General features: G+C 37.0%; 2 protein-coding genes across 9 annotated transcripts in view; both read right to left on the bottom strand.

Annotated features, from left to right (window-relative positions):
* The window catches only part of si:dkey-61l1.4 (collagen alpha-1(I) chain), a 49,709-nt gene extending 32,865 nt beyond the window's left edge, over positions 1 to 16,844 (bottom strand). For both annotated transcript variants that reach the window (XM_058775779.1, XM_058775780.1), the window contains exons 1-6: positions 16,576 to 16,844; positions 5,162 to 5,342; positions 4,425 to 4,583; positions 4,134 to 4,326; positions 3,488 to 3,616; positions 2,647 to 2,781 (exon numbers count right to left, since the gene is read on the bottom strand). In XM_058775779.1, coding sequence (XP_058631762.1) covers positions 2,647 to 2,781; positions 3,488 to 3,616; positions 4,134 to 4,326; positions 4,425 to 4,583; positions 5,162 to 5,342; positions 16,576 to 16,660 — 882 coding nt within the window. In that variant the 5' untranslated portion in view covers positions 16,661 to 16,844. The remainder of the gene's footprint in view (positions 1 to 2,646; positions 2,782 to 3,487; positions 3,617 to 4,133; positions 4,327 to 4,424; positions 4,584 to 5,161; positions 5,343 to 16,575) is intronic.
* A 319-nt stretch (positions 16,845 to 17,163) lies between these two features.
* Positions 17,164 to 24,570, bottom strand: part of cacna1ba (calcium channel, voltage-dependent, N type, alpha 1B subunit, a) — a 106,105-nt gene continuing 98,698 nt past the window's right edge. For 6 of the 7 annotated variants that reach the window (XM_058775762.1, XM_058775763.1, XM_058775764.1 and 3 more), the window contains 4 exons: positions 23,959 to 23,997; positions 23,103 to 23,313; positions 22,180 to 22,382; positions 17,164 to 20,506 (listed from right to left, as the gene is read on the bottom strand). In XM_058775762.1, coding sequence (XP_058631745.1) covers positions 19,976 to 20,506; positions 22,180 to 22,382; positions 23,103 to 23,313; positions 23,959 to 23,997 — 984 coding nt within the window. In that variant the 3' untranslated portion in view covers positions 17,164 to 19,975. The remainder of the gene's footprint in view (positions 20,507 to 22,179; positions 22,383 to 23,102; positions 23,314 to 23,958; positions 23,998 to 24,570) is intronic. The other variant, XM_058775767.1, reaches the window with a different exon arrangement.

The following is a 24,570-nucleotide window of genomic DNA, read 5'->3' as shown; positions in this document are numbered from 1 at the left end:
AACAGAACTACCACACTTCCTTATTTACATATATACTCCATAAACGAATGATCAAGAGTTAAATTTGCCACATTTCAGAACATTAACTGGAGGAGGGTATTGTGTTAAGTGTGGCAGTATTGTCCTCCAGTAGTTTGTCAAACCCTGGTTAGCTGATAACAGACACCATTATGTAAGGTCAGCCTCAATTACGCCTCAAACAAAACCATATCCAGACGCAGAGGTGAGCTCTGCACCATCTTTGATAGATGGGACGGTCCTGGAATTCCCCTATGTAAAATGCCACCGCCTGAAGGGAAGATAGATTTTAACACAGATTTGCCTTGATCTTTAACCTTAAAGCTGTTCACTGCTAAATAATTAAAACTGTCTTTGTGTCATCTTTGTGTAGTGTGCGAAACCATAACAGAACACTGTTGTAATCTCAATTCCTGTATTACAAGCTGTATTGGGCCAAATGAGCTTGGCTTCATTTGGTTTTTTTTGGAGACTTCAACTGTAGGCAGTAGGCTTCCTGTAATCATGATATGTGATGATCATTACAGAATGTTTTGTGACATCAGCCATGGTCCAAATGCTGGCGTATTGAAGTGAAATTCAATCTGACAGAAATGAAATAAAATCACTACAGGTATTTGAGATCACTTTAAAATGTGTTCAGAGAACAGTGAATGCTGATTATTAATCTATTAATTTAATGTTCTCAAGGATTATGCACAAATGTTCATGTCTACATGAAGTGTAAATCTTTTCAATTAACATCTGTTTTAATGAAAACTATCAGATGTAATATTTCCTCTTTTCATGCCCTAGATTTTATTTGAATTTGTCATTGGAATGCACTGATATTAAAATTGTGGCTGATACCGAAGCAAATAATTATTTTCATGTAATGGCCAATAAACAATAAATGGCCAGTATTAAAATTCTATTATTTTAAAATAAATTAATTTAACACACAAACTAAAATAAATTGTTTAAAATGCTACAAGTGATTTTAAGCATTGCAGCATTATAATTTACAGTATGAATTTTTTTTACCTAGAACTAGGGAATTAATTCAGGAAACGTGGCCATTAATTGCTGGCCATAAATTCTAGGAAAAAATTGTTAAGGGGATAGTTCACCCAAAAATGAAAATTGTCATTAATTATTCACCTTCATGTCGTTCCAAACATTCCGTAAGACCTTCATTCATCTTTGGAACACAAATTAAGGTATTTTTGATGAAATCGGAGAGTTTTCTGACCCTCCATAGACAGCAACATCATGGTACTCTCATCTCATGCGTCGAAGACACGGAAGAGAAGAAATTGTTGAATAAAGTCATTATTTTTGTTTCCTTTGCAAACAAAAAGTATTCTCATATCTTAATATCATTACGGTTGAACCACTGATGTCACATGGAGTATTTTAACGATGTCCTTACTACCTTTCTGGGCCTTGAACACATCAGTTGCGTTGCTCTCAATGCAGGGTCAGAAAGCTCTCGGATTTCATCAAAAATATCTTAATTTGCATTCCTGTTTGGAACGACATGAAGGTGAGTAATTAATGATAGAATTTTCATTTTTGGGTGAACTATCCCTTTAAGTTGTGGCTACAATGTGCATTTTTTATGCATGTTATGTATTGGGCTCCGTAGAAATGAGCATGTATAACAACATCAATAACTTTATACCGTCACTCTTGCAACTTCTTTAACCGTATTAATGGCACTGTCAATTTATTGTCTCATTTTTTTTCATCTCTGCATATACTGTATGTATAGTTTTGTACATACCAGTACTGTCTATTGTATTTTTTTTCCTGAGAAGAGAGATTTTCATTGTACTTTGTACATGACAATAAACAACTTTGACTAAAATGAAATATTCAATACTGACAAATAAATTTAAAATTCTGTATGATATGATTTACTATACTGAATCATATGATATATTGTACATCCATGCTTTCCATGAAATGCCCAACCAGATTACTGTGGATGAAGCTACACCCACAGCCAACTATGCAGACAGTGTCTAGCAAAATACTGTGTGTGCAATCATAAACACAAGCTTGTGAGGTACAGTCTTTAACAATCAATTCATAATATATGTAAAAAAAAATCAGCTAAAAGTATGTCCTGCAGTGCACAGAGCTCACTTAAAGCGCAAAGCAATATAGGTGTCTAATGACTTTCCAGGCGATTTGCAAGCTTTGGAGCTGTTCCTGGAGTATACCAGCAAACTCTCAGGCTGCCCGGACTTACTCTCCCAGACGGGGTGTTTATCAAACCGTCTCAGCACAGCTCCTCTCTGTTACAGCACTGTGCTGAAACGAGACAGTTCCCATGATGATAATTCATCATCGCCCTCCCCATGTAGGAAAATACAGCAACAGCTTTATGAGGACAAATGAGAAGTCCGAGTGATCCCTACTATCCCATTTATTCAATTTCCTGACCTCTAAAGTCACCCAGCTCTCTTCTCCAGCTGAGGTTCATTCTCCCCACATTATACTCAGGTTTTGTCCATTCATAGCTGCATAATTACTCACCGTGGCTGTATCTGAGCTTTTATACTGTAATTCATACACAGATCACTTGTAAACTGTCTTTTTGGGTCTGTAATTAACACTGGGATGTTTCTTGTTGTCTCTTACCGAACCATGTGATTTTCTGGGTTCAGGCCGGAGCCCTGGAACTGAATGTATATTGGCAGTCTCATCTCTGCCAGTAGACGGATTTGATGAGAAAGGGTTGTCTGCTGATGAGCCAGCTGAGGACGACAAAAGGCTCTGTAGGGTGAATAGAGGCAAAAAAGATGTCAATAAAACATTACTTTCAGTGTGGAAAGATTTTAATGGCATGAAATGCATTTTCTGAATCGCAAAATAATATCAAAAAAATCAATTGCGAAAAAATAACAACATCCTAAACACTTACATCACTGGTTTATCCAATATTGCTGTGCCCAGAGCCAAATTTTACACACTTTTCAGGCAAAACGTTGTACTAACAGTTGTTTTTGAATTATATTTGGGTAGGAGTTCTTTTTTAAGTTACCCTTTTAAGTTTTTTTCACTAATTTTAGCCAATTGTATTAAAACTTAAAATGTCACAAGAAATTGCCAAATTAAACCAAACGTTCAAACAATTTATATAGCTCTAACATTATTGATCATGATTGACATTTGAATGATCATATGACCATTTAAAAATCTAATTCTTTTCAGATTTTTTCCTTCAAAAACATTGATAGTGCATTGTTAATAACTTGGTGTTTTATATTTTAATTATGTTTTAATTAAAATAATTTAATTGCTAATTAATCTATTCATTGATGAAATATTATTTCATGAGAAATATTATACATTTCTCATTACTAATGACTATTTTCAGCAGTAATTTTACCAGATTAGGACTTTTTTTTTTTTAAATGACATCCCTGATAAAGATCTTTTTGTATAACTGCTTTCAAGTACACAAAGTCCTCAACTCTACCTCAGTGCTACTTTCTGTCTCAAGAAATCCACGTTCTTTCACAGGTTCACACATATGCCGGTGAAAAGCACAGTGATCCTTGGCAGCATTTGCATCTCCCATTATGAAGGTCATCTGTCTCAGCTCTCCCTGTGAAAACAGACACAGATGTCAGAGACAAATCTGAGCTATGACATCAACCACATAACAATCCATTAACTGAGCACTGATTTCACAAGAGTGTTGGTCAGACGTTCACTCATATGCCTCATCGATTTGGGATGAATAGTGAACATGATACCACAGTCGCCATGATAAAAACCCATTGTAGGCATTTAGTGCCATTGAAACTCTTGGCATGCTGTTTTGTGACCATTCATTTTTAAGTGTAAGTCACTGAGATTATGGTTTTCACAGCTGAAAAGCAAATTGGTGTGGCAGCCATACATACGTTTCCCATGACGCATTGCTAGTGCTATTTTAGCTGGATAGCTCTAGTTTCTTTAATAAATATTCTTCTTCACCACTGTGCTGTAGTAAGACATACTTAGAGTGTTTAATTAATGACTTTAGGAAAGGCTGGTTGCCCAGACATGATGGATTCTTGACACTGACTATAGTTATGTGTCTTTCCATTCCCTCCCTGCATGTAACAAATGAAGAATACCTCAAAGGGTGTCTCAAAGCCCTCCAGGATTCCCCCCACCATCAGCAGGCCATCTGTAGTGATGCCCATGTACGGGTACATCCAGCTCACTTTCTCCACTAGCACACAGTCCACATAGACAGCCAGCCATTCAAATGCAACACCAACTGAGATCCAGTGCCACTGCGAGTCAGACAGTCCTGACACTGAAAACCTGAAGCCAGAGTTTCAAATACACTATTATAAGAACAACGTTATTTCAATATTGGTAAAGCTTAGTGCTCGGTGGCGTGTGTTAAATGGCGTTTGTACTCATAGTCACGCTGCTGTGTGGTGATGAAGGTGATGCTGTGTGGGCCTATACGGATCTGGAGTAAAATGTGATTATAGAAGTTCAGCAAAGTCAACACACTCCGGTCCTCTTCTTGTGAGCTCCGCAGCTGAATCAGCAGACTGAATTCATCTGCAAAGCTGTGAACACACACAGGCACTTTGTTAAGTATCAAAGAAATGATTTCATTAGAAATGAGAGAACTTTAATACACACTCTACCATTTCAAACTAGCGTCTAATGCTCACCAAAATACAATACAAATAGAAAAAATGCAAAAAATCTCCCATTACATAATTTCTTTCCATTACATATTTTAAAATGTAACATATTTGTGTGATGACAAAGCAGAATTTTCAGCAGCCATTACTCCAGTCTTCAGAGGCTCAGCATAATCCTTCAGAAATCATTCTATTATACTGATTTTCTCAAGAAACATTTCTTATTATCACAGTTGAAAATATTGTGCTGCTTAATAGCATGTTTTTGGGGGAATGAACAGAATTTTTAAATGAAAAGTATTTATTTTTTGTCACAATGTAAAACGTTTCATAAATTTAAAGCACCCTTGTTGGATGAAACTATTCATTATATACATTTAACCACAAATATTTGATCAATAGTGTAAATTTTTAATAAAATCAGAATGAAAAATAAAAAAAATAAAAACCTGTCAAATAAAAAAACATTATAATGATTGAACAAATGAATGTCAAACCTTGATCCAAATGCTTCCTGGGAGGGCATAGTGAGTGTGGAATACAGGCCAATGTCCAGCACTGGACATCCCTCGTCCTCCTCATAAAGGGTCACGTTCCTGCTGGTTGGTACTAAGCCTGAGATCTGCTCAAGTAAATCCACTCTATGTGTGAAGAGATTCAGATGTGTGTTGAACGCCTCTGTAAAGAAGGAAAATCCAATTTATCGATTCAGCAAGTGACCTGCACAAAAACAAGTCACTTAAATCAAGTGACACTTCATTAATGCTTTGCATGACACTGCATTTATTAGTGAAAAAAATATATATTACGGAAGAATAGTGGGACATTGAGATGTTGCATCATCTCTTGATTCACTTTCTGACTTGTTTCAGCCTATTGTGTGAAAATGGGCAAGTCTCAAACTGTCCAAATCTCCAGGGCTAAAGCAAAGTAGCTTTCCCCTTCCAAGTACTATCCACAGATGTCCCTACCCTATTGTGCACAAACACAGTCAGGGCCATTACTGATGGATGATTCTGGGGTGAAGCATTCCCATGGAGGGCTGCATTCCCATACTGATCCCCATAGGACATCAAGGGTGGAGAGAGCAAGCCGTTGATTAACTTTCCATCCCTTGCCTGCACAACATGGCCAAGTAAACCCTACAAGACTCCCCTTCTTAATTTTCCCCTTCCCTTTCAAGTACATTAATAATGAAAGTCATCCTTCTATCCCCCCCAAAAAAGTCTTAATGTACAGATAAATAAAACCCACGTCAACTATTAAAAAAGATGTTAATTTTATGATGCAATCTTTCCATTTTCATTCGACGTCAGCCTCACAGTTGTTCCTGCTTTTCAAAGAGACAAAAAGAAAGAAAAGAAGATTAAAAAAAGAAATGACACAGCTCATTTACAGGGATGTTGAAAAAAAGAATAACTCTGTATATTTAACCTCTACATCAATCCAAATCCCCAATAGCCATATATGGCAAAGCAAAGCAAAGCACTGTATGATTTGTTCTTCACAAGACAGACTTCAAGACATGATACATGGACCTTAACACCGGATTAGAGATTTGAGTTAAGAGTATTTCCTGTTTAGCAGTGGCCGATCTCTTGTTTCATTCGTTGTGGTGAAAAGGGCTTTTTACGCTCACTGCATTCAGGCATCAGTCGTCACTCATAGTCCTGCAAGCAGCATGACCACGAGCAGCAGACTCCGGTCACACATGAGCTCTCGCTGATAACCTGATGAAAGGTGCACATGCCACCATTTTCTACATACCACATGCACACTAAGCTAGAATACATGTCTTAAAAGATGTATGAATGGAACTGCATTAGATAAAATGTCAAATAAACTGAACTGTATTTTACAGAAAGACAGCACAAATGCACTTTGGACACAAAAGCAAAAAATATTTTTTTCACAAAAAAGATTTGTTGCATTTAAAATGACCAAGCAATAGGTATATAATTCAACCTTAAGATAAAAAGCATTTGGACACTGGTTCTCAAATGTTGGCGGAATATAGTAAATGCGATGAGCTACACCTGCGTAAACTGACTTCATACTGCACATTTAATAAAATAATCTTGGTAAATTAAAGTAAATGACTCAGATAAGTGAGTTAATTCTGAGAAAAGGTCTAGCGTAGTTTTTTGGATATGTAGATTTTGACAGTTTCATATGCAAAGAAATTCTGATATTTTTATGTGTGCCTCAAATGTCCAAATGCTATTGTATAATCATAGGGACACAGAATGTTTAATGTCACACAGAAGCTGAATATATGCATTTATACATGAATGTAGGCAGAAATAATGTCATGAAATATTTAAATATTACAACAATATAGAAACATAAATGACAATTGTAAAAGGGAGATTTTCATAATAACAAAGACACCGCCTTTTTACAATTTAAACACCATGTTACTTCAATGGTAATCAAACTGTAAAATGGTACTTTATTAATGTATTAATATCCGATTCTGAATCAGAGTACAGCAACGAATCTATAATATAGTGTGTGTGTGTGTGTGTGTGTGTGTAGCCTGCAAGCTGTGAGGACAGCTGTTTGCTATCATAACGAACTAGTATATTCATTTCCACATATACTGAGCAAAATATGAAACAACAGAACTGATATGATGAAAAAGTATAGTTTAAAAGTTAATTAAAAAGTAAAGTTATATGTAAACATAGATAAAAAAATTAATTACAAAGTTTTGCAGTGCTTCAAAGAGGTATGTGCAACGCCCCATAACATACAGACCACATGGCTGTAACACAAGACTTTAAACAGCTCAATATGAGGTCTATGGGGTTAGAGTGGAGCCAGATCAGAAGAGTGCATCACTGTCAAAGAAAATGGACTGACTTCAGCAGGTTAAAGGGGAGGAATGATCGAACATCTTTAGACCATGTGTAAAACTAACATTCCCTTTCCCACCTTGACTTGTGGTAATTGTGTTTTGCAGGCCTATACATTGCCCACATGCTGATCTATAACTAACTCACCCCAAACCATGTCCCAACTTTGAGAATGTTTAGAAAAGCCACAAAATGATCTAAGATCAAGTCTGTGAAGGGTCAGTGGGTACTCATGCCTCCTCCTAGAGCACAGCTGAACAAGCATTCATCAGACACAGTCATTAATATCCGTGTACAGTACATATCATAATAACACAAAGGATGAAATGTGACATTCGTGGGACATGCCTTTTCATGATGCTTTTGTAAAGATATAAATATAATTTGAAAGTATTTAAGACCATTTGTACAGTCACTGTATTATAGCACTTTCTTACATACGCCCTGCTAGTTAAAATCCCATAAAATGATTAAATGCAACATAGGAATTTAGATTTCACAAATTACATGGATATTATTCAGCAAGAAGATGCAAAAATGTTTTCTTCGAGACACCACAAAAGTGGAAACTCTTTACTGATTTAAAGTATAATAAAAAAAAGCCTCCAGAAGTGACACACAAACACTAAAAATAACATGCAGTTTGAATCACTCTTATATTTCACATTGTATGACAACAAAAACATTTATGAGGCTATGGCCAGCTGAAATTAACTGTAGTTGCATTAAAGTTCAATAAATACATAAAGCTGCACTATTTTACCATTCTTTTCCTTCCTTCTCCAATTACATGCCTGTAGTTTCTACAGGAACTGGATGTTGAATGCCAGTATGTAATTTCCAAAAGTCCATTTATCTAGCATGCAGCCAGATTCAGGTCTGATGTTTGGCTACATTTATTTCCCATTTAATGCCCAATTAGCCCCCCTTGTGCTGGTTTGTGTTTCATTTACATGGACGGTTCGTTTAACAAAAGTCTTTCGGTAGCAATTATGGAATAAAGAGGGATGAGACTCCATTTCCTAAGCTGTTTCCTTTCTTCCAATTGTGCTGTGAAGTGTAATCAGAGAAGGACTGATGCTACTTATCTCTTTCATTATGAGACTAAAGATGCGACACCACCTGACACCCAAACTGAAGGAAAGGAATAAAAGTAAAAGATTTCTCTAGTGGGGATTTCTTGGAAAAAAAGGCCTCTGTGTGTATAACTTGAAGCCATTGTGATATCTGTGTAGGGAAATCTTTTGCCATCATGCAAAATTAAGAGATCGTATGGATTCCTATTGAAATGACATGAAAATTTGCAGAACAACGGTAAATGTAACTGCACCTTAGCTCACAGTGGTATAGGTAAAAAAATCAAATAAAATGCCGTTCACAGAGAAGCATTCTGTTGCCTTCACCTAAATCCTAACCTCTTAAAGCACTTTTCATTTCCTTCTTTAAGGTGGAATAATATTTAAATATGACAGGGTGACCTTGGGTAATCAAAATGCCTTAATTGAGAAAAAATTCTGCAACTATACTAAAGAAAAGAAAATTAGCAAATCAGCAGCAGGAACTTTCAAAACATGACCTCCATAATATTTAATGGGGTCTGATTATGTGGCGTGTGGCAGACAGAGAGTGAGGAAGACTCATTAAAGCCTGTGAAACATTGTTCCCTAAACACACCTGAGCTCTGTCCTGTTAAGCCAAGTAGGAAACACATTAAGGAATTAGGAACGGCTCCATGATCAACATTCAGCGTTTCAGGATGTTTTGAAAGACATTCAATCTTTCTTTTTTCCATCCTGGTCTATGTGCTGATAACATTTATAGTCCTCTGGGGCACCTAAATCAGAGCAATGTTTTTGTCTCAGTTTTCTAATTACTAACAGCATTACTCAGTTTGTCTGTGGAGGGGTTATTTTTCAACCATGGGCACTAGCATGGCAGACTTTCAGAAAATAAACTCTCTCAAAACTCTAACTTGATCAACACATGTCAGTTCTACCTTATGTTTAATAGCTTTATGTCGCAGCAATGACATTCTGGAAAACAGTGGAACAGTCACAATTTGTGTTAAAACTGGTATTGAATAATAAATTCACATGTTAGCTTTGCTAAATAATAACTTACATGTTACTTAAGATCTGTTTCCTGTGAATTTGCAATGACAGTTTGAGTCAGAATTAAGAACTAGAATAAAAACGAGCAATTTCCAAAAACGGTTGTGTCTGCGCTCTGAGGGTTCAATGAGTATTTTCACAGGTGGCATTACACACACAGACAGTTTGCTTTTGTGAATAATGACAGCAATTTTAGGAGTTCACCTTTCAGTTTTTCCAAACAATCATTTATTTCTGAACTACTGATTAATCAAACTGTCAAACACGTCATGATATCTACCTACTTTGATGGCAGCTCTCACAATTCATTAGTTCATGTTTCCATGTTCTGCTGAGAAAATGTTGGTCAAACATGAAAAACTCATGGCTTCATATAAAATGGTGAGACTCTGCATATTTTAAGAATCAATGAAACCCAATAAAGACATGCTAATGATATTTTATAGCCAATCAAGTGGAACAATATCTTTTATGGATCAAATGCTAAACTTGTTATAGCGACGGTTGGAAAATCAAGCATGACTAAAATCGCTCCAGCTTCTTTCACAAAATCCTCTGGGATTCATGTCAAAACACACAGAACGGACAAGAATTCAAGATGTTGCAATGCAGGAAGCCGAGGTGAGAATCCTCACAGTAAATTCACAACTCATTATCACTCTTACACAGTATTTATCTTGTTAAACTGTAGAAAATGCATTTCTCCAGATTTCTCTGCTCACGCATTCCATGGTCAAGCAAATTTGAAATTGAAAAATGAATATTCTTTCTTCTTCTGCATTACCTTATTTCATTTAAAACCCATATGGTTTTCTCTTATTTCACAGGCAGCTCTTTTTCCATTCAACTAATGGGAATAAGAACTGGCATTGATAAGTGTACTGTAGAAGTCCAGAACACATTTGCTATATACAGTATAGGCTAAATATATACAGACCAAAAAATGTTCTTAAAAAAAGAAAGCTACATTTCAAAAAGGCAAAAGGGTTAGTAAATGATAACAGAACTTTGATTTGTTTTGTTTAATTATCCCTTTAAACAGTCTTCATTTCTCAGCACAGACAAACTCACTGACTTCTATAACAAAAGAACTAAGGACTTTCATCAGGAACTGCTCCTGGACGATAACAAAATAAGAAAGGAAATAGTGTCCTCTCATATTAAGTTCCCCTTGACCAGTAACCCCAGAGGTCTGCTGCGCTGCAGTGGTGACAGCTCTGGCTGTAGGTGAGTCTGGGCACATTCTGTGATGAAGGACAGGGTTCCAGCTCTCTATAGCTTGTGGTGCAGTAGTAAGGTACACATTCCAGCTCCTAATGAATACAGGGTGCTGAACACACAGGATGTATACAGCACAGGCTGACAGCCGCTTATCAAAGAGACTCCTGGCCACTTGCCCAACATCAACCCCAAACCCCTTTTGGATTGGTATCTTTTTGGACTCAATTCAACAATGCATCGACCCTGACAATGAATAAAAGTGCAAAGGATAAAAGTGGAGAACTGAAGGGCTTTTTATAAAAAGTACATAACACAGTACAGTATTGTCTGGCCTAATTCACAAGAACAGAAATTTAACACCAAAACAGATTCAGCAAACATAATGTGCATTCATTTACAGAATAATAGTTTGAATAAGAATTATTTAAAAAGTAGAAAATGCTAATTATTTTTTTATTGAAACCTTTATGTTCACTTTGGCAATATTAAACATAAAGAGAGGCATTTTAAAAACATCCGTTTAGCATCATTCATTTGTCAGCTGAAGCTTTTCATCATATCTGGACCCAATATCTTGATAATATTGATGCCCTTTTATGTTATTTTGAGATATTGTATGTCATTATACATGGCCTCTTCCTCTACTTTTCCCTCTCTTCTGCTCTCTATGGATTATTACACTTTGTTTTGTTAGGTTCATTTGGATAGGTTTAAAATGTTATCATTTTAAAAAGTGTGCCATAATTTTGCAACAGATTTCCAATCACGATGAAGATAATATCAAATAAATCAATTAATAATAATTATTATTATTTACTATTATTTAAATGCTTTTCAATGTGATTAGGTCAAGCTTTTAATTAATATTCTCCAGGATTACATTTAACAGGTTGCTGTGATTATGCTGTGTAGCAATTTCACAGTATTTAAAAGTGCTGCAAGAAATTCCAACCATTTTGAAGCAAAATGTAATGTCTCTGATATTTGTCACATAATAGAACATTTTATGACAGGCAAATAAATGAATAAAGGCTTACATCTTTAAAGAAAAAAAAAAAAAAAAAAAAAAAACTGCATCTCTCATTCTTGCTATTTTTATTACAAAAGCAAATAACTCTCCAAATGCCAGACAAGCCATGACAAAACAACTGGAATTGTTAGAAAAAGCTGAAAATGTCATTCCTTTTAGTTGAGAGTGTTTGGTTTCTGTCAACTATGGCACTGACATCTCAAAATGTTCCATGACAAGATGCCAGGTCCTGAAGTCTTTAGTTGACATGAAGCAGGTAATGGATCAGCTCAGAGAAATGGATTGTCCAGAGTACCAATCCAGCTAAAGTGATGACGAATTTTCAAAGGCCACAGAATGATCTCAAACTATGATATAGAGGGACTAAAAATGTATGTTACATCACATGAAAAAGACTTCACTTCACTTGACAGGCCTGATAGGCACAGCTGTTTAAATGGATTAATGTAATAGAGCAATCTAAATGCAGCATGGGAGACAAGGCTTCAAGGTTTCCCTAAAGGAAAGACAGTGCCAAGAAAACCCAAAGAGCGTCATTATCCACTCTGACTTTCCTTACAGAGTTAACAGGCCTGTTCCTGTCCACCAGCCACAAATCAACCGCACACTGAAATTCTGCCAAATGTTGCTTCAAGAGTGAATTTCTCACTAATCAAATCAGTGTTTTGAGAGCCGAATGACTGGCGTCAGAAGCGTCCAGGGGCGCCCACAGGATTCCGATCCATGGTAAGTGGACGGAAAAAAATAAGCAGGACCTACACCAGTTTGATGTTTATATTAAGTGGGGCATTGGCACCAAAACGCAATACTAACTGTTAACGACCTTAACGAAATGAGTTATCAGCACAATACTGACCTGTGAGCCATCAAAGTAACCCTAATGCTACTGATTAAAGATAGTGTCACGTGAAAATTCACCCTATTTATTTTCTAAAGGCATGATATAGAGCTTGAATTCATCCACATACTGCATATGTTTATGTTTTTACCTTTTCAACTTTTATTTAAATAAAATGTAGATAACTGAAACTGGACGCAAAGAGTCTCTGGTGACGTATGCATAACTTCTCCAATACTTTGGTCTGCTTTAAACCCATCCCTGTGAACTTGTATTCATCTGCCTCAATGAACAATAAATACAATCAATGACTGATGCATAGAACCAAGATCCCACCCTCATTCACAGTATTCATAAAAAAGTATAGGTTTAGCCGTTGTTAAACAATGGTACATGCTTCTGTATAAGCCATAACTCATCATGATCAAATTTATTGAAAAAAAAAAAATGCATTTAATTTGTAAATTACCAGACAAGCACTACATTACCCACAATCCTGGACAACTAGAGAAATTGCAAAGGTTACTGCTGGTTCCCACACACTCAATGACTTTCAATCCTGTGCTTCTAACCGTGAGAAAGTGTTCTCTTTATTTAAGATTTTTCAACGCCTCTGGAGGAAATTCATAAAAAAAACACCACCTGAACCTTAATGATTTAGATATTATGTTACAGAATATTTATTGTGAAATACTGGTGTGGAAAGGTATCCCATTTTGAGTACAGGTAAGGGCACATAAAATGACTTGATTTTACTGAAGACATTTCATATCAGCATGGTTTAATTTTAGTGCGGTTATACTACTTGGGTATTAAAAAGGAGGTCTTCATTTTCTTGTTTTTTGCTCCACAGAAGAAAGTCATACAAGTTTGGGACACCATTACGGTGAGTAAATGATGACAGAATATTCATTTTTGAGTGCACTATCCTTTTGTCAGCACAAATTATATTTCCCTTTGACATTATGGAAAACAGCTTGAAGTGCTACAAATCTATACAAATCTGAACCTTTAATTCCATACAATGGACACTTTTCTTAGTATTTATAGTCATAAAATCCATCAATCTCTCTCATATAGTTTAAAAACATATAGCTAACTGAAATCATGTGCACATTTTACGAAGGCACAGATTGAGCTCTCTACTTCTTGGCTACTGATGTGATGTGATGTGATAAGATAAGAGTAACACTGTCCAGATTAAGTCTAGTCTCTATGGCTTTAGCCCAGACAGCCAGCCTGCATTTGCCTTACAGTACAGTAATGCAACGGCCTCCAGACAAATAATCAGTAAGGTTTAAGGGGCTTGTTTCACCCTGGCTGTTCACCAGAGTCATGGTAATCAATCAGGGACAGCATTAATTATGTCTGCTACTATAGCTGCCTGCTTGAAGTCGCCACAGAGACAGACGCACCAGAGCTTTGATTTACAGTCAAAATGAGAAGAAAGAAGGGATTGTGTTCAGAGCAGACAGACCGTAACCTCGCATTTGACAGCCTATCCGTCTATTAACACTGTGACTTCATGCATACAGCTGATGTTCTCACTGTAATGATGGAGTAAGGACATGACTGGCTAACACTGGCTGAGAGTGTATTAGAGTAAAAGATGTTTGACGAAAAACATGTGTTCAGAATAATATTCTGTATGTCCTTTTTCTGTCTACTGATAAAGGCTAAAGCAATCCCACTTGTTTGATCTTTTCAACTAATCAACTATTAACTATCCACATTAAAAAAATCATTTTTTTAAAAAGAAATTCCTACATTTATTCAGCAAGTAGGCCTATGCATTAAATTGATCAAGATTTCTATTTCAAATAAATGCTGTTCTTTTGAAGTTTCTCAAAGAACCCTGTAAAAAAATGAGTATACCAGTTTCTACAAAAATATTAAGCAGTGCAACCGTACAACATTGATAATAATAAGAAATGTTACTTGAGCACCAAATCTGCATATTAGATTGATTTCTGAAAGATCATGTGACACTGAGGATTGGAGTAATGGCTGTGGAAAATTCAGCTTTGCCATTACAGGAATACAGTAAATTATATTTTTAAATATATTGAAATAGAAAACAGTTATTTTACAGAATATTTCATTACTGTTTTAACTGTATTTTTGATCAAATAAGTGCCGCTTTGGTGACATAGGAGACTTTTAAAAAAATAAATAAAAAGCTTATAATATTTCATGCATTTTTTTATCAAATAAATGCAGCTTTGGTGACATAGGAGACTTTTTAATAAAAATAAATTAAATAAATAAATAAAAAATATCTCACGGGCCCCACAAATACCCCAAATTTTCACATTACGTTTTCATTTTAACATGGGAGGGAATGAAACATCAGCTGAACTTTTTCAGCTTTGGTTCAAGCTAACTTTAACATATTGTAGAAATTGAACATTGTATTTTTGTCCCCTTTTCAATATTCTTTCTATGAGATCAAACAGTAATTGACCTCCTGCTGAAGGTCCTTGCCAAGAAGTTCTAAAATGACAATATGCATTATTCTCTGCCCATACACAAGGAGCTGATACTGTACCATGATCAGACAGGGCTTTTAAAACCACATCTGCACATTCTGAAAGTCAGACATGATCAAAGTGGTACACGTGATCAAATAAAAGCAAGATGTGCTCCAAATTTCCAGCAAAACTAGAAACTAGAACATTTTCCAAAAACCACAATACAGAGACCTGGCCATTCTCATAAACTCCTCAATGATGTAATTTGGCGTTTTAACAAACAGACACATCTCCAATAAATCTAATGTATCTGTCTCAGTAGTTTGGAAGTGTTTTACAGGTGTTGATGGCAATAGACCTGTGACTAAATTTTATGAAGCCTAGCAATTGAAAACCAACCAATTCATTGAATAAATGAACACAGACTCATAAATGGCACATCTTATTAAAAGTTGTAAAACATGTTACTGCACTGATTACATAATGGGTTCTGCAGACTCGCTCTAATAATTCCCAGATTATCCACAATGTTCTTCAACCAGTGAGCAGACAAACCCCATTCAATGGGACAGGTGGCTGAAACAGGGCCCATGAGAAACTGTTGTAACATTAGCTCAATTAGAAAACCCAAATCAGATTCCTTTCACATATGGACGTTTTTAAGTACAAATTGTGACATGGTGGTATAAGACTGTGGAACAGATTTCTGGAAAAATGTAAAGAACTTGAATGTGGTTATATGGCTTTTCACTAAGAAATATGTTCAACAGCTGTTGACAGACAAGCATTCTATGAGCTTTACCATCAGAGTGTATAAACTGCAAATACATTATTTGAGTTTATAGTAGCTTGAAGCAGTCTGTAATAGTTTTAGCTTTTATTACCAAGTGATTAAGCTTATACTTAAACGCGAAAAAAAAAGTAACGTACAATTAGAGAATGTGTCAACATTTATATGCGCTACTACACCGCCACCTCGGGATAATATGGATACTACACAACAGCACTAGACCATGCAAATAGTTAAAATGTTACTACAATGATACGAAATGGCATAACTCATGCAAGGACTGACTGTATTACTATTTGTAGCTAGTATTATTAAGAGCATCTTCTGCAGTATGCGCGTAAATGACAACGAATGAAGACTGATTCTTTATCACGTAGACGTTAATTTTAGGTTGTTTGTAAACAGTTAAGAAAAAGACAACCGTGTCAGTTAGTGAGGTAAACGCTATTTTGAATTTCATTTTTATTATTTTTTTTTAATTATTATTATTAAACATCGTAAACGAATTACATATTATTAAACTGAATGCTAATCGTTTTGTTTACACTACTCGCGAGCGTCGGCAGGTGAAGTGTTTCCGCTCTGTTCTTACCTGAGTCCGGGACACCAGATCCTGTTTCCGAGAAGTCTGCATGAAAAGCTTTAACCAGTGCACACATTGATAAAATGAACCACATCTTTGAAAAGCAGTGTCCCTCCAGTTAACAGTTAAAATGATGAAAATACTGGGAGGGGGAAATCATGAATATGAATTATAGCCTAAAAGCTGATGTGTCTATGGTATGGAAAGTTTACATAAGTACTGAGCGTGATATCTGTTATCAGTCTACTTCTATAAGTCTTGCTCCACAAATGCACGCTTCCCAATCATCCCAGTTCAAGTCCGCCCACATTACCCGAACCAGCCAATCAGATCCAAGTAAACCTCCAGACAGGTGGAACCGTGATTCACCTTGCCACTCCTGTACAGTGTCATGCTTTGATCAATCTGTAACATCATCAATCAAAAAGAAAATACTCTGCGATGCTGTAGATATCATATATTTTATCATATAAATATGATATCGCATAACATGATTTATTATCATATATTTGCATGCATGTTTTCAGGACAGGCTAAATATTCAATAAACCACAGATCTCTATTATTTGAGTTCATTTTTTAATTCAAGAACTTCGCTTCATACAAAAATGTTATAGAAACAACTGCAGATTTCAAAGTCTGGCCATGAAACAGAAATCAGGCAACAAACAAGTCAATAGCAGAAATCAAATAAAGGATGTGCCAGCTCTTATGCATGGATGGAGCTGTCAACATATCAATACTGTTTCCTTTATTTATAAATGTTTCAACAATTCTTTTTTTTTTTATTATTTCAACAAATCCCCTAATTCATATCAAAGGTCATTTAAAAAATCAAACCAAAAAAGAATACATTGTATCAAAAAGTACGAAGATAAACCATGGGTATTTCAACATGCGCATACATTTTAAGACCATGCAAACATTAATCTTTCCAGAAACAGCCACATTTAAGCTTGGTTGATGTACAGGGGAAAAGAGCATTTCAGATTTTGGCAATAAATCATGAAAGGTTTGGTAGATGAATATGATGTTTTCCCAAATCATAGAGAAGCTGAAGAAATTGGTTTATCGATAGAACCACAGTTTTGATCCACTATGGCAACATGCCGAAGGACATCAATAGATGTGCTGGGAGTGCAAAGATTTGTTCCATAGTTACACGTGAACAATGCAACAACTCATAACAATATCAGCAAAATGTCAGCACATCCTTTAACCTCAGTTTCACAGAGCATGTAGAAAAATAGCAGTTGTTCAGACCGTAGATTTGAAACAACATTTTTCCTTTTTCCCCTGACAAACTGGACATCTCTGATGCATGCACATACAGAAACTTGCAATTTTTTTTAATATATATATTTTTGCTGATTTCTGCTTTTTAATCATTGTGCCTTTATGCATTCTAAAATATACTTTTTCATACATTTTTTTATTATTATTTTAAAAAAAGAAGAAGAAGATTTGGTCACTATCATGCTAAAGCCTGAATCTGGATTTCCCAGCAGGTAAAGCTACAAAACGAAAGAACTATATTTTTCAAAGTGTCATCTTGTTGCATAGCCCTACGTAAAGAAAATACATGTGAAAAGAACATACGAATGAAAGAACATTCACTGTCAGCAAAGTCCTGACACATCAGTGGCCAAGAATCACCGGATTAGCCAAACAATTCTCCATGCGTCTAATGTATTCATGTATGTCAATGCGGAACTCGTGAAATGATCCCCATCTGGACAGTGTCCCAATACAAAGGCTTTTTTCTGTTCTTTCAGACTGCCTCACCCTTCTGAATTCAGGTGGCTAAATATTCCTCTCATGTTACCAGCGTGATAAAAAGGAGCCGGCGATATTTCTATACGGCCAGCAGCTGGGGAACAGCGGCAGAATGAAAGCTGTGAGTGTGTATGTGTGTCTGGGGGTGCTTGGAGGAGTGCCATGAGGGGGAAAGTTTAACCCTAACACAGATCGGCCTACTGTACCGGTGCCAGGACCCCGACTCAACGCAACACAACACGCGCTCACATCAGGAAACCTGCTACACCAGCAAAGTACGCTCCTTTGTGACAGTTCTTCAGTTCTCAGTCCTTGCATCTAACCATAAAGGATCAAACAGAGAAGGCAAATAGCAATGCAGTCTGAGCATCTTCACCAGGACAGGAAATATACACTGTAAATATTGGTTTCTTAACCATGGTCAATCGAGAATTGAAGACTTTTTTTAGCATGCAATTTTATAACTGTGGTTATAAAGTCCCCGTCAGGACAAATACACAACTACTGCAGTTTTTTAATAGGTACTCCATACTAACATATGCTTTTGGTGATGGAATTTTTCAATATTCCATTCAGTACTAAAATTGTACAAAAAAGGAGACAAGAATTTAAAAAAAAAAAAAACAATCATACTGTCATTTCCATTCAAAAACCTAACATGGTACTGTATCTTCTGAATTAAGGCCTGCGATCGTAACACCTTGTAGTTCCATTTAACCCTTAGAGCTTGTTTAGTTCACTCTCTCAAATGTGGATGCGCTAAAAAAGGCTGAGGTTGCATCACTACTACAATATATTCAAAAGGTTAGGCACTTTGTAAATATCATCTGGAGCAGTCAAGAAGAATCGGTAGACCTGACAGTATGGTGAAGCCATAAGCGATTTACGTAAAACCGTTCGTCTTTACAATACAAAAAAGCACATAATGAATAGATAAAATATCTACAATTTGATATAAAACAAAGTACATTATGGTTGTCAAAGGTTTCACACAGTGACATGTGCGAGGAATGGTTATCAGCAGCATAATGAACAATCTGCTATCGCAACAGTGTGAAATAACGTGGAATTCTCTTAGATGGAGATAGGGAGCATTTCGCCGAATAAAACAATGTTTCTTGCATTTCCAGCCACTTCTGTAAACTTTCGCTGCATAAAAGGTACATCTATAATGCCAAGAGAGCATTTTCATAGGAATATTTTTGCATTTAGGGTGCGTCTCAGAGGCTGGCTTTGAGGGAAACTAGCCAGACGCCTGTTGTGGTCTACACTTGAAGCAGTGGGTCACTCTTTTCCCAGGTTACACAAGCACAATTTGGCATCTTTTGCCCTTAAAAAGGCAAAGATTAAGAAAAAGCCCATCTGTTTTCACATAGACTGTCAATCTGAAGCGTTTTTAAAGAAACCACACCCACCAAACCATTTAGCCTGACTCTAATGCGTCAAAGTCAGGGGGGTTTGAGCCTTTTTATCCCACATCTGCTGCTTACATGTATGTTTTATCCTTTGGACATTGAAAAACAAATACATGTATTACTGCATTTAACACCACCCGCAAAATAAGAGATGATAAAACTCATCATGATTCGAAAACAAAAACATCATCTGTACGTGTGTGTAAATTAAAGCCATGCTAGCACCAGTCGTCCACCTCTGCCTCTGGGTAGTACTGCCGTCCCCGTCCTCTGCTGGCCCCGGGGCCCGTGATGAAGTGGTATCCGTTGGGAACCCCGCGGAACTGCTGTTGGGGAGGTGGGGGAATCGCCACGATCGGCATCCCTACAGTCCAGGCAGAACGGCCCGTCTGAGGGCTCGGATCTTCTTGGAAGACGGCGAAGGCTTCGGGCTGGAGGCCGGCAGGGTGGTCCGGGGGCCCCAAGAAGGGTTCTGAGTTAATGCGACTGACGGGGGCCGGCGAGCTGGAGATGGAGCCGCTGTGTAAGAGGGCGTTGTGCTCGGACAGACCGCGGCTCAGCCTGCCGGGACTCGGGGGAAGCAAGCCGGCCTGTGTGCCCAGAAATTGCACAGGGGAGGAGTTGGCAGTCCTGTAGGCCACGGAGGGACGAGGAGTAAGGGGGGTCTGGGGCAGCTGTCTGCGCCCACGGCTTGGAGTGCTCGCCCCTGAGGTCAACAACACCGGGCTCCCCTTAGCCCACCCACTGCCCTAGATGAAAATTAAACAAGCAAATCAAACAATAAAATGATGAGGGGGAAATGCCCAAAAGGTTAGACAGGGACCAGGGGCCAAAGAAGGAAGGAAGGAAGGAAAGGACGAGTAACATGTTGGACGAGACAGCAGAAAAAGATGGACAATGAATAGGACAAAAACGAACAACAAAAAAAAAGGAGAGAGTGAAGATGACAGTGAAGACAAAGAAAGAAAAGACGGACAAATGCACAGAGAAATGGTGTGGAAGAAGAGTGGAAAGAGAAGTGAAAGCCTATGAGTGGTTGCACTACAACCGTACAGAAGAGACACTTTTTCATTTATGATGTTTATATCACAAAATGTAAAACATTTTAGAAGAGAAAAAAACTATAATATCTCAATATCTTCATGGCTTGAGTAGGAATGGTTAGCATTTTACTGCATTTCTGTGTGATTTGTGCCCTGAGGGCTTTAAAATCCAACAGCAGCCTGTGCAGGGTATTCTGTACTATACACATTCTTTGCTTAAACTTCTGAAAAATATGTAACGGCAAAACTGACTTTAAACAGCTGAAATCCCTAAAACACAACTACTATGATTCTAAACATTAATTTCAGACAAATTTGTCATCATTAGACAAGCAAAATAATGCAACACTGTTTTTTTTTTGTTTTTTTTCCATTGAAAAGGTATAAAAGCTAACTGACCTACTGTAAGATTACCTTTAAATGACAGATTAGCACTTTTATCAGTCCTATACTCACTATCCACCTTGTTTTTAATATAAGAGTGGATGTGGCTATTTTTACTGTATTTTATACTGTACTGTAGTTTCATAGTTTACTGCATTTTGTTATTTTTCTAGGTATTTACCGATAGTGGCTAATGAATCAGAAGTCTCACACATTCACAGAAAATAGCTTACTTCTGTGTTAAAAAATAAAGTGGATAACTTATTTCTAGGTTTTAAACTAGGCCCTCGGTTTGTAAAAACAATAAACACTTTTACATTAATGTGATTACAGTGGAAACTCGTGAGAAAGGTTAATAATATATAAAATATACTATATTATTACATTAATATAATTAGTATCACATTATTAGAAATATGACGGAAAGACTTAGATATCTTAGAATAGATAGATTCCATTAAGTTGCAAATAAATGATCCAGTAACTGACAAGATCTTCTAGTTTTCGGGAAATTTTCTAGTTTTTCTAGAACTTTGCTTCAGTCCTTGGCAAAAGGTTATGCCACCTCCCTTTCTAGTATCCTTTAACAGAAGTTAAAAGATTCATCGTGTTAGTCTCTTGTTAAGGTACAATATTTAAGTCTTACATATGTGTTAAACTGTGTGCATTTTAAAAGTCCCATTAGTTTTCATTGTAAGTGTATTGCTTTTTTTTTATATTGAGGGACACAGATGCCATAGACCATAGAGCGTAACCTGTGTTTAACTCAGAACATTATCTTCATTACTGTTTAATGCATTTTGGCACTTTCCACAGATTTTTACCTTCATAACTATTCAATTTTTACCTTTTCTCAAATCCCTACCATGTTCTTCATTAGATCGAACTCAAAAGATCTTTTTATTTTGTCTCTGATCATTATCCAGTCTCTAACCTCTGACCTAGCCTTTCATTTTAACACATGTCCCTGTCCTGTCTTGACAACCCTATCCCACCTGCTTGTTGAGACTGGCCTCCTGGGCCTCGCTGGGTGAGGTGGCACAGCTTGCCACGGCAGACTTGCTGGGACAGTGTTCCCGACTGCCGTAGCGATCACATGAGTAATACCGCTGCTTCTCCGCCGAAGACGAATGATGCTTCCTCTCATGGGAACGACCTCGGTCATGTGGTCTCTCCTCTACAGGGTCAGCTGCTGTGCCTGAGAACAAACCAAAAACATGATGGAAAGAAAGACAAACCATTAAAACACTTCTTAATCAGAAAACAAGAAGCAAATAGTATGGAAAGCAGAATACAATGCAATACCTGCTCGTATTTTCTTTAAAAAAAAAACAACTTCCATATTAACAACTGAGATAAAAAATGTTCTAATTTAAATTCAAGTCTAATTATCTGTGCCGAACTTAAGAAAAGGTCAGGATTTTTTGACCCCTTCCTGCTTTTTTTTCTTTCTTTTTTTAAGAAAATTAAAGGAAAAATAAAACAAAACAACAGGATTTCTTGAGCTATTGAGCCCTGCTGTGGCAGATCCATCTCTCCCAGTCTCCCTCTCCTCTGGATTTTCACATTCTTCACCAGGCTCCAGTCAAAAACCTGACTGCCTGAATTTTTCTTCCCTGTTCTCAATTGGCCTGCTGAGAGGTAACCATAAATTATCAGGTCATGGGTCTGCATGTCTGTCAGTCCCTTTTATCTGGCTAATAGAGGCCAGCTGCAGCCGGACGCTCTCACACCAGGCCCTGCTTCTGCACTTCACTGATCCTCAACACAACCTGATCCCGTCTGGGTTTAGGATCAGTTCAACCAATGCAACTAAAAATCTCCAGAGAGATCCACATACAAAACATTGTGCTTCTTCTTCACTTCATGCAGCTAGTTTTGAGTTGTATTTAACAGGGATCTTATGAAAGTGTAAGACCTGTAGCTTTGTGTTGTCCAGTGGGCGACCTGTCCAGAGATCTCTGTTTCTTGTCTCTGTCCCTACGATGATGGCATCGGTGATGGTGGTGATGGTGGTGATGTCGTTCTTGAACAGGTTTCGCCAAAGTGTAGTCATTCAGATTCACCTCCTGAGGGCGCTGTGGTGCAAAAGTGGATGCGGAGCGTCTCATGGGGGAATCAGGAATGGTCTGAGAAAGAAAACAAGGTGGTGGTTACATAAAGTCAGATGAATGCTTTTGGACATTGTTATCTTGGAATATTACAAGGAATGCTGTACTGAAATTGCCTATAATAGCATTGTCTTGTATGCTAAACCTCCATTTTATCTCAGATACATCAATACAGGGATGAACTCCAGACCGCAATAACGATCTAAGGAATCATTACGATGTCAAAGTATCAGAGGCAATGTAACATCTGTAGCAGCTGAGCTAATCCTGTTTGAGGAAACACTCATTTTGGGCTTAGACCCTAAATTTATGCTCCCATCCACAGGTGCATTTTAATGGTGTGCCTCTGAATCTGTCTGAAATGATCAAAGGTCACCGGCTCTAGAGTCGCTGTACTAGACTTCCTTTGATTTCATGTTTTGCAGTACAACAGGCTGCTAATCCTCAGATTCTTACTGACACTGAGGACAAACAGACTTGGGACTTACTGTAACCAATAACAAAGTTCAGCTCAGTGGTCCAAGGTTTGTTTTGTATTATTTCAAAACATTTTAAATAATTTTGAGACCCCCTTAGAAGTGTGCTGATGCCCCACTGATGGAGATCCTTATGTCAAGCCAAGAATATATTCTTAGAAAACTGAATACAAAAAGTTGATCTTACTTCCAGTAAAGTCCCAGGAGAATGACGGGAATGACTCCTCTGATGAAGCGCGTCAGAGGACAAAATAGAAGTTAAGGAGAGAAGGAAATAATATTTTTTTTTATGAAAACATACTTGAAAGAAAACACATTAAAAGTCATTGTGCATGATAGACAGTATTTTTGCAATTTCATATATAAATTACATGTGGTACAGAAATTACATACTTCACCTGTAACATTGCACATGTATATATAAAAAAGACAAAGGCAAATGATAGTTGTGAATGCTCAAAAATAGGTTGTATTTTTTTCATTAACTTATTTTTTTGTTGTCTGTTGCTGTGAATAAACTTAGCATAGTGGTACTCTCATGAATGCGCGTCAAAGACTGAAATGGAAGAGAGGAAATTGTTGCATAAAGTCATTTTTGTTTTTCTTTGAGCAGAAGAAGTATTCTTGTAGCTTCATAAAATTAAGGTTGAACCACTGATGCCACATGGACTACTTTATCAATGTCCTTACTACCTTTCTGGGCCTTGACGTCTCAGTTGCATTGCTGTCCTTGCAGGGACAGAAAGCTCTCGGAACGACATGAGTAATGACAGAATTTTCATTTTTGGGTGAACTATCC

The sequence above is a fragment of the Onychostoma macrolepis genome, chromosome 05, assembly GCF_012432095.1.
Source record: "Onychostoma macrolepis isolate SWU-2019 chromosome 05, ASM1243209v1, whole genome shotgun sequence".
In the NCBI taxonomy this organism is placed as follows: domain Eukaryota; kingdom Metazoa; phylum Chordata; class Actinopteri; order Cypriniformes; family Cyprinidae; genus Onychostoma; species Onychostoma macrolepis.
Note: the sequence above shows the minus strand (reverse complement) of the source record. Positions and strands in the feature narration are given on the sequence as shown.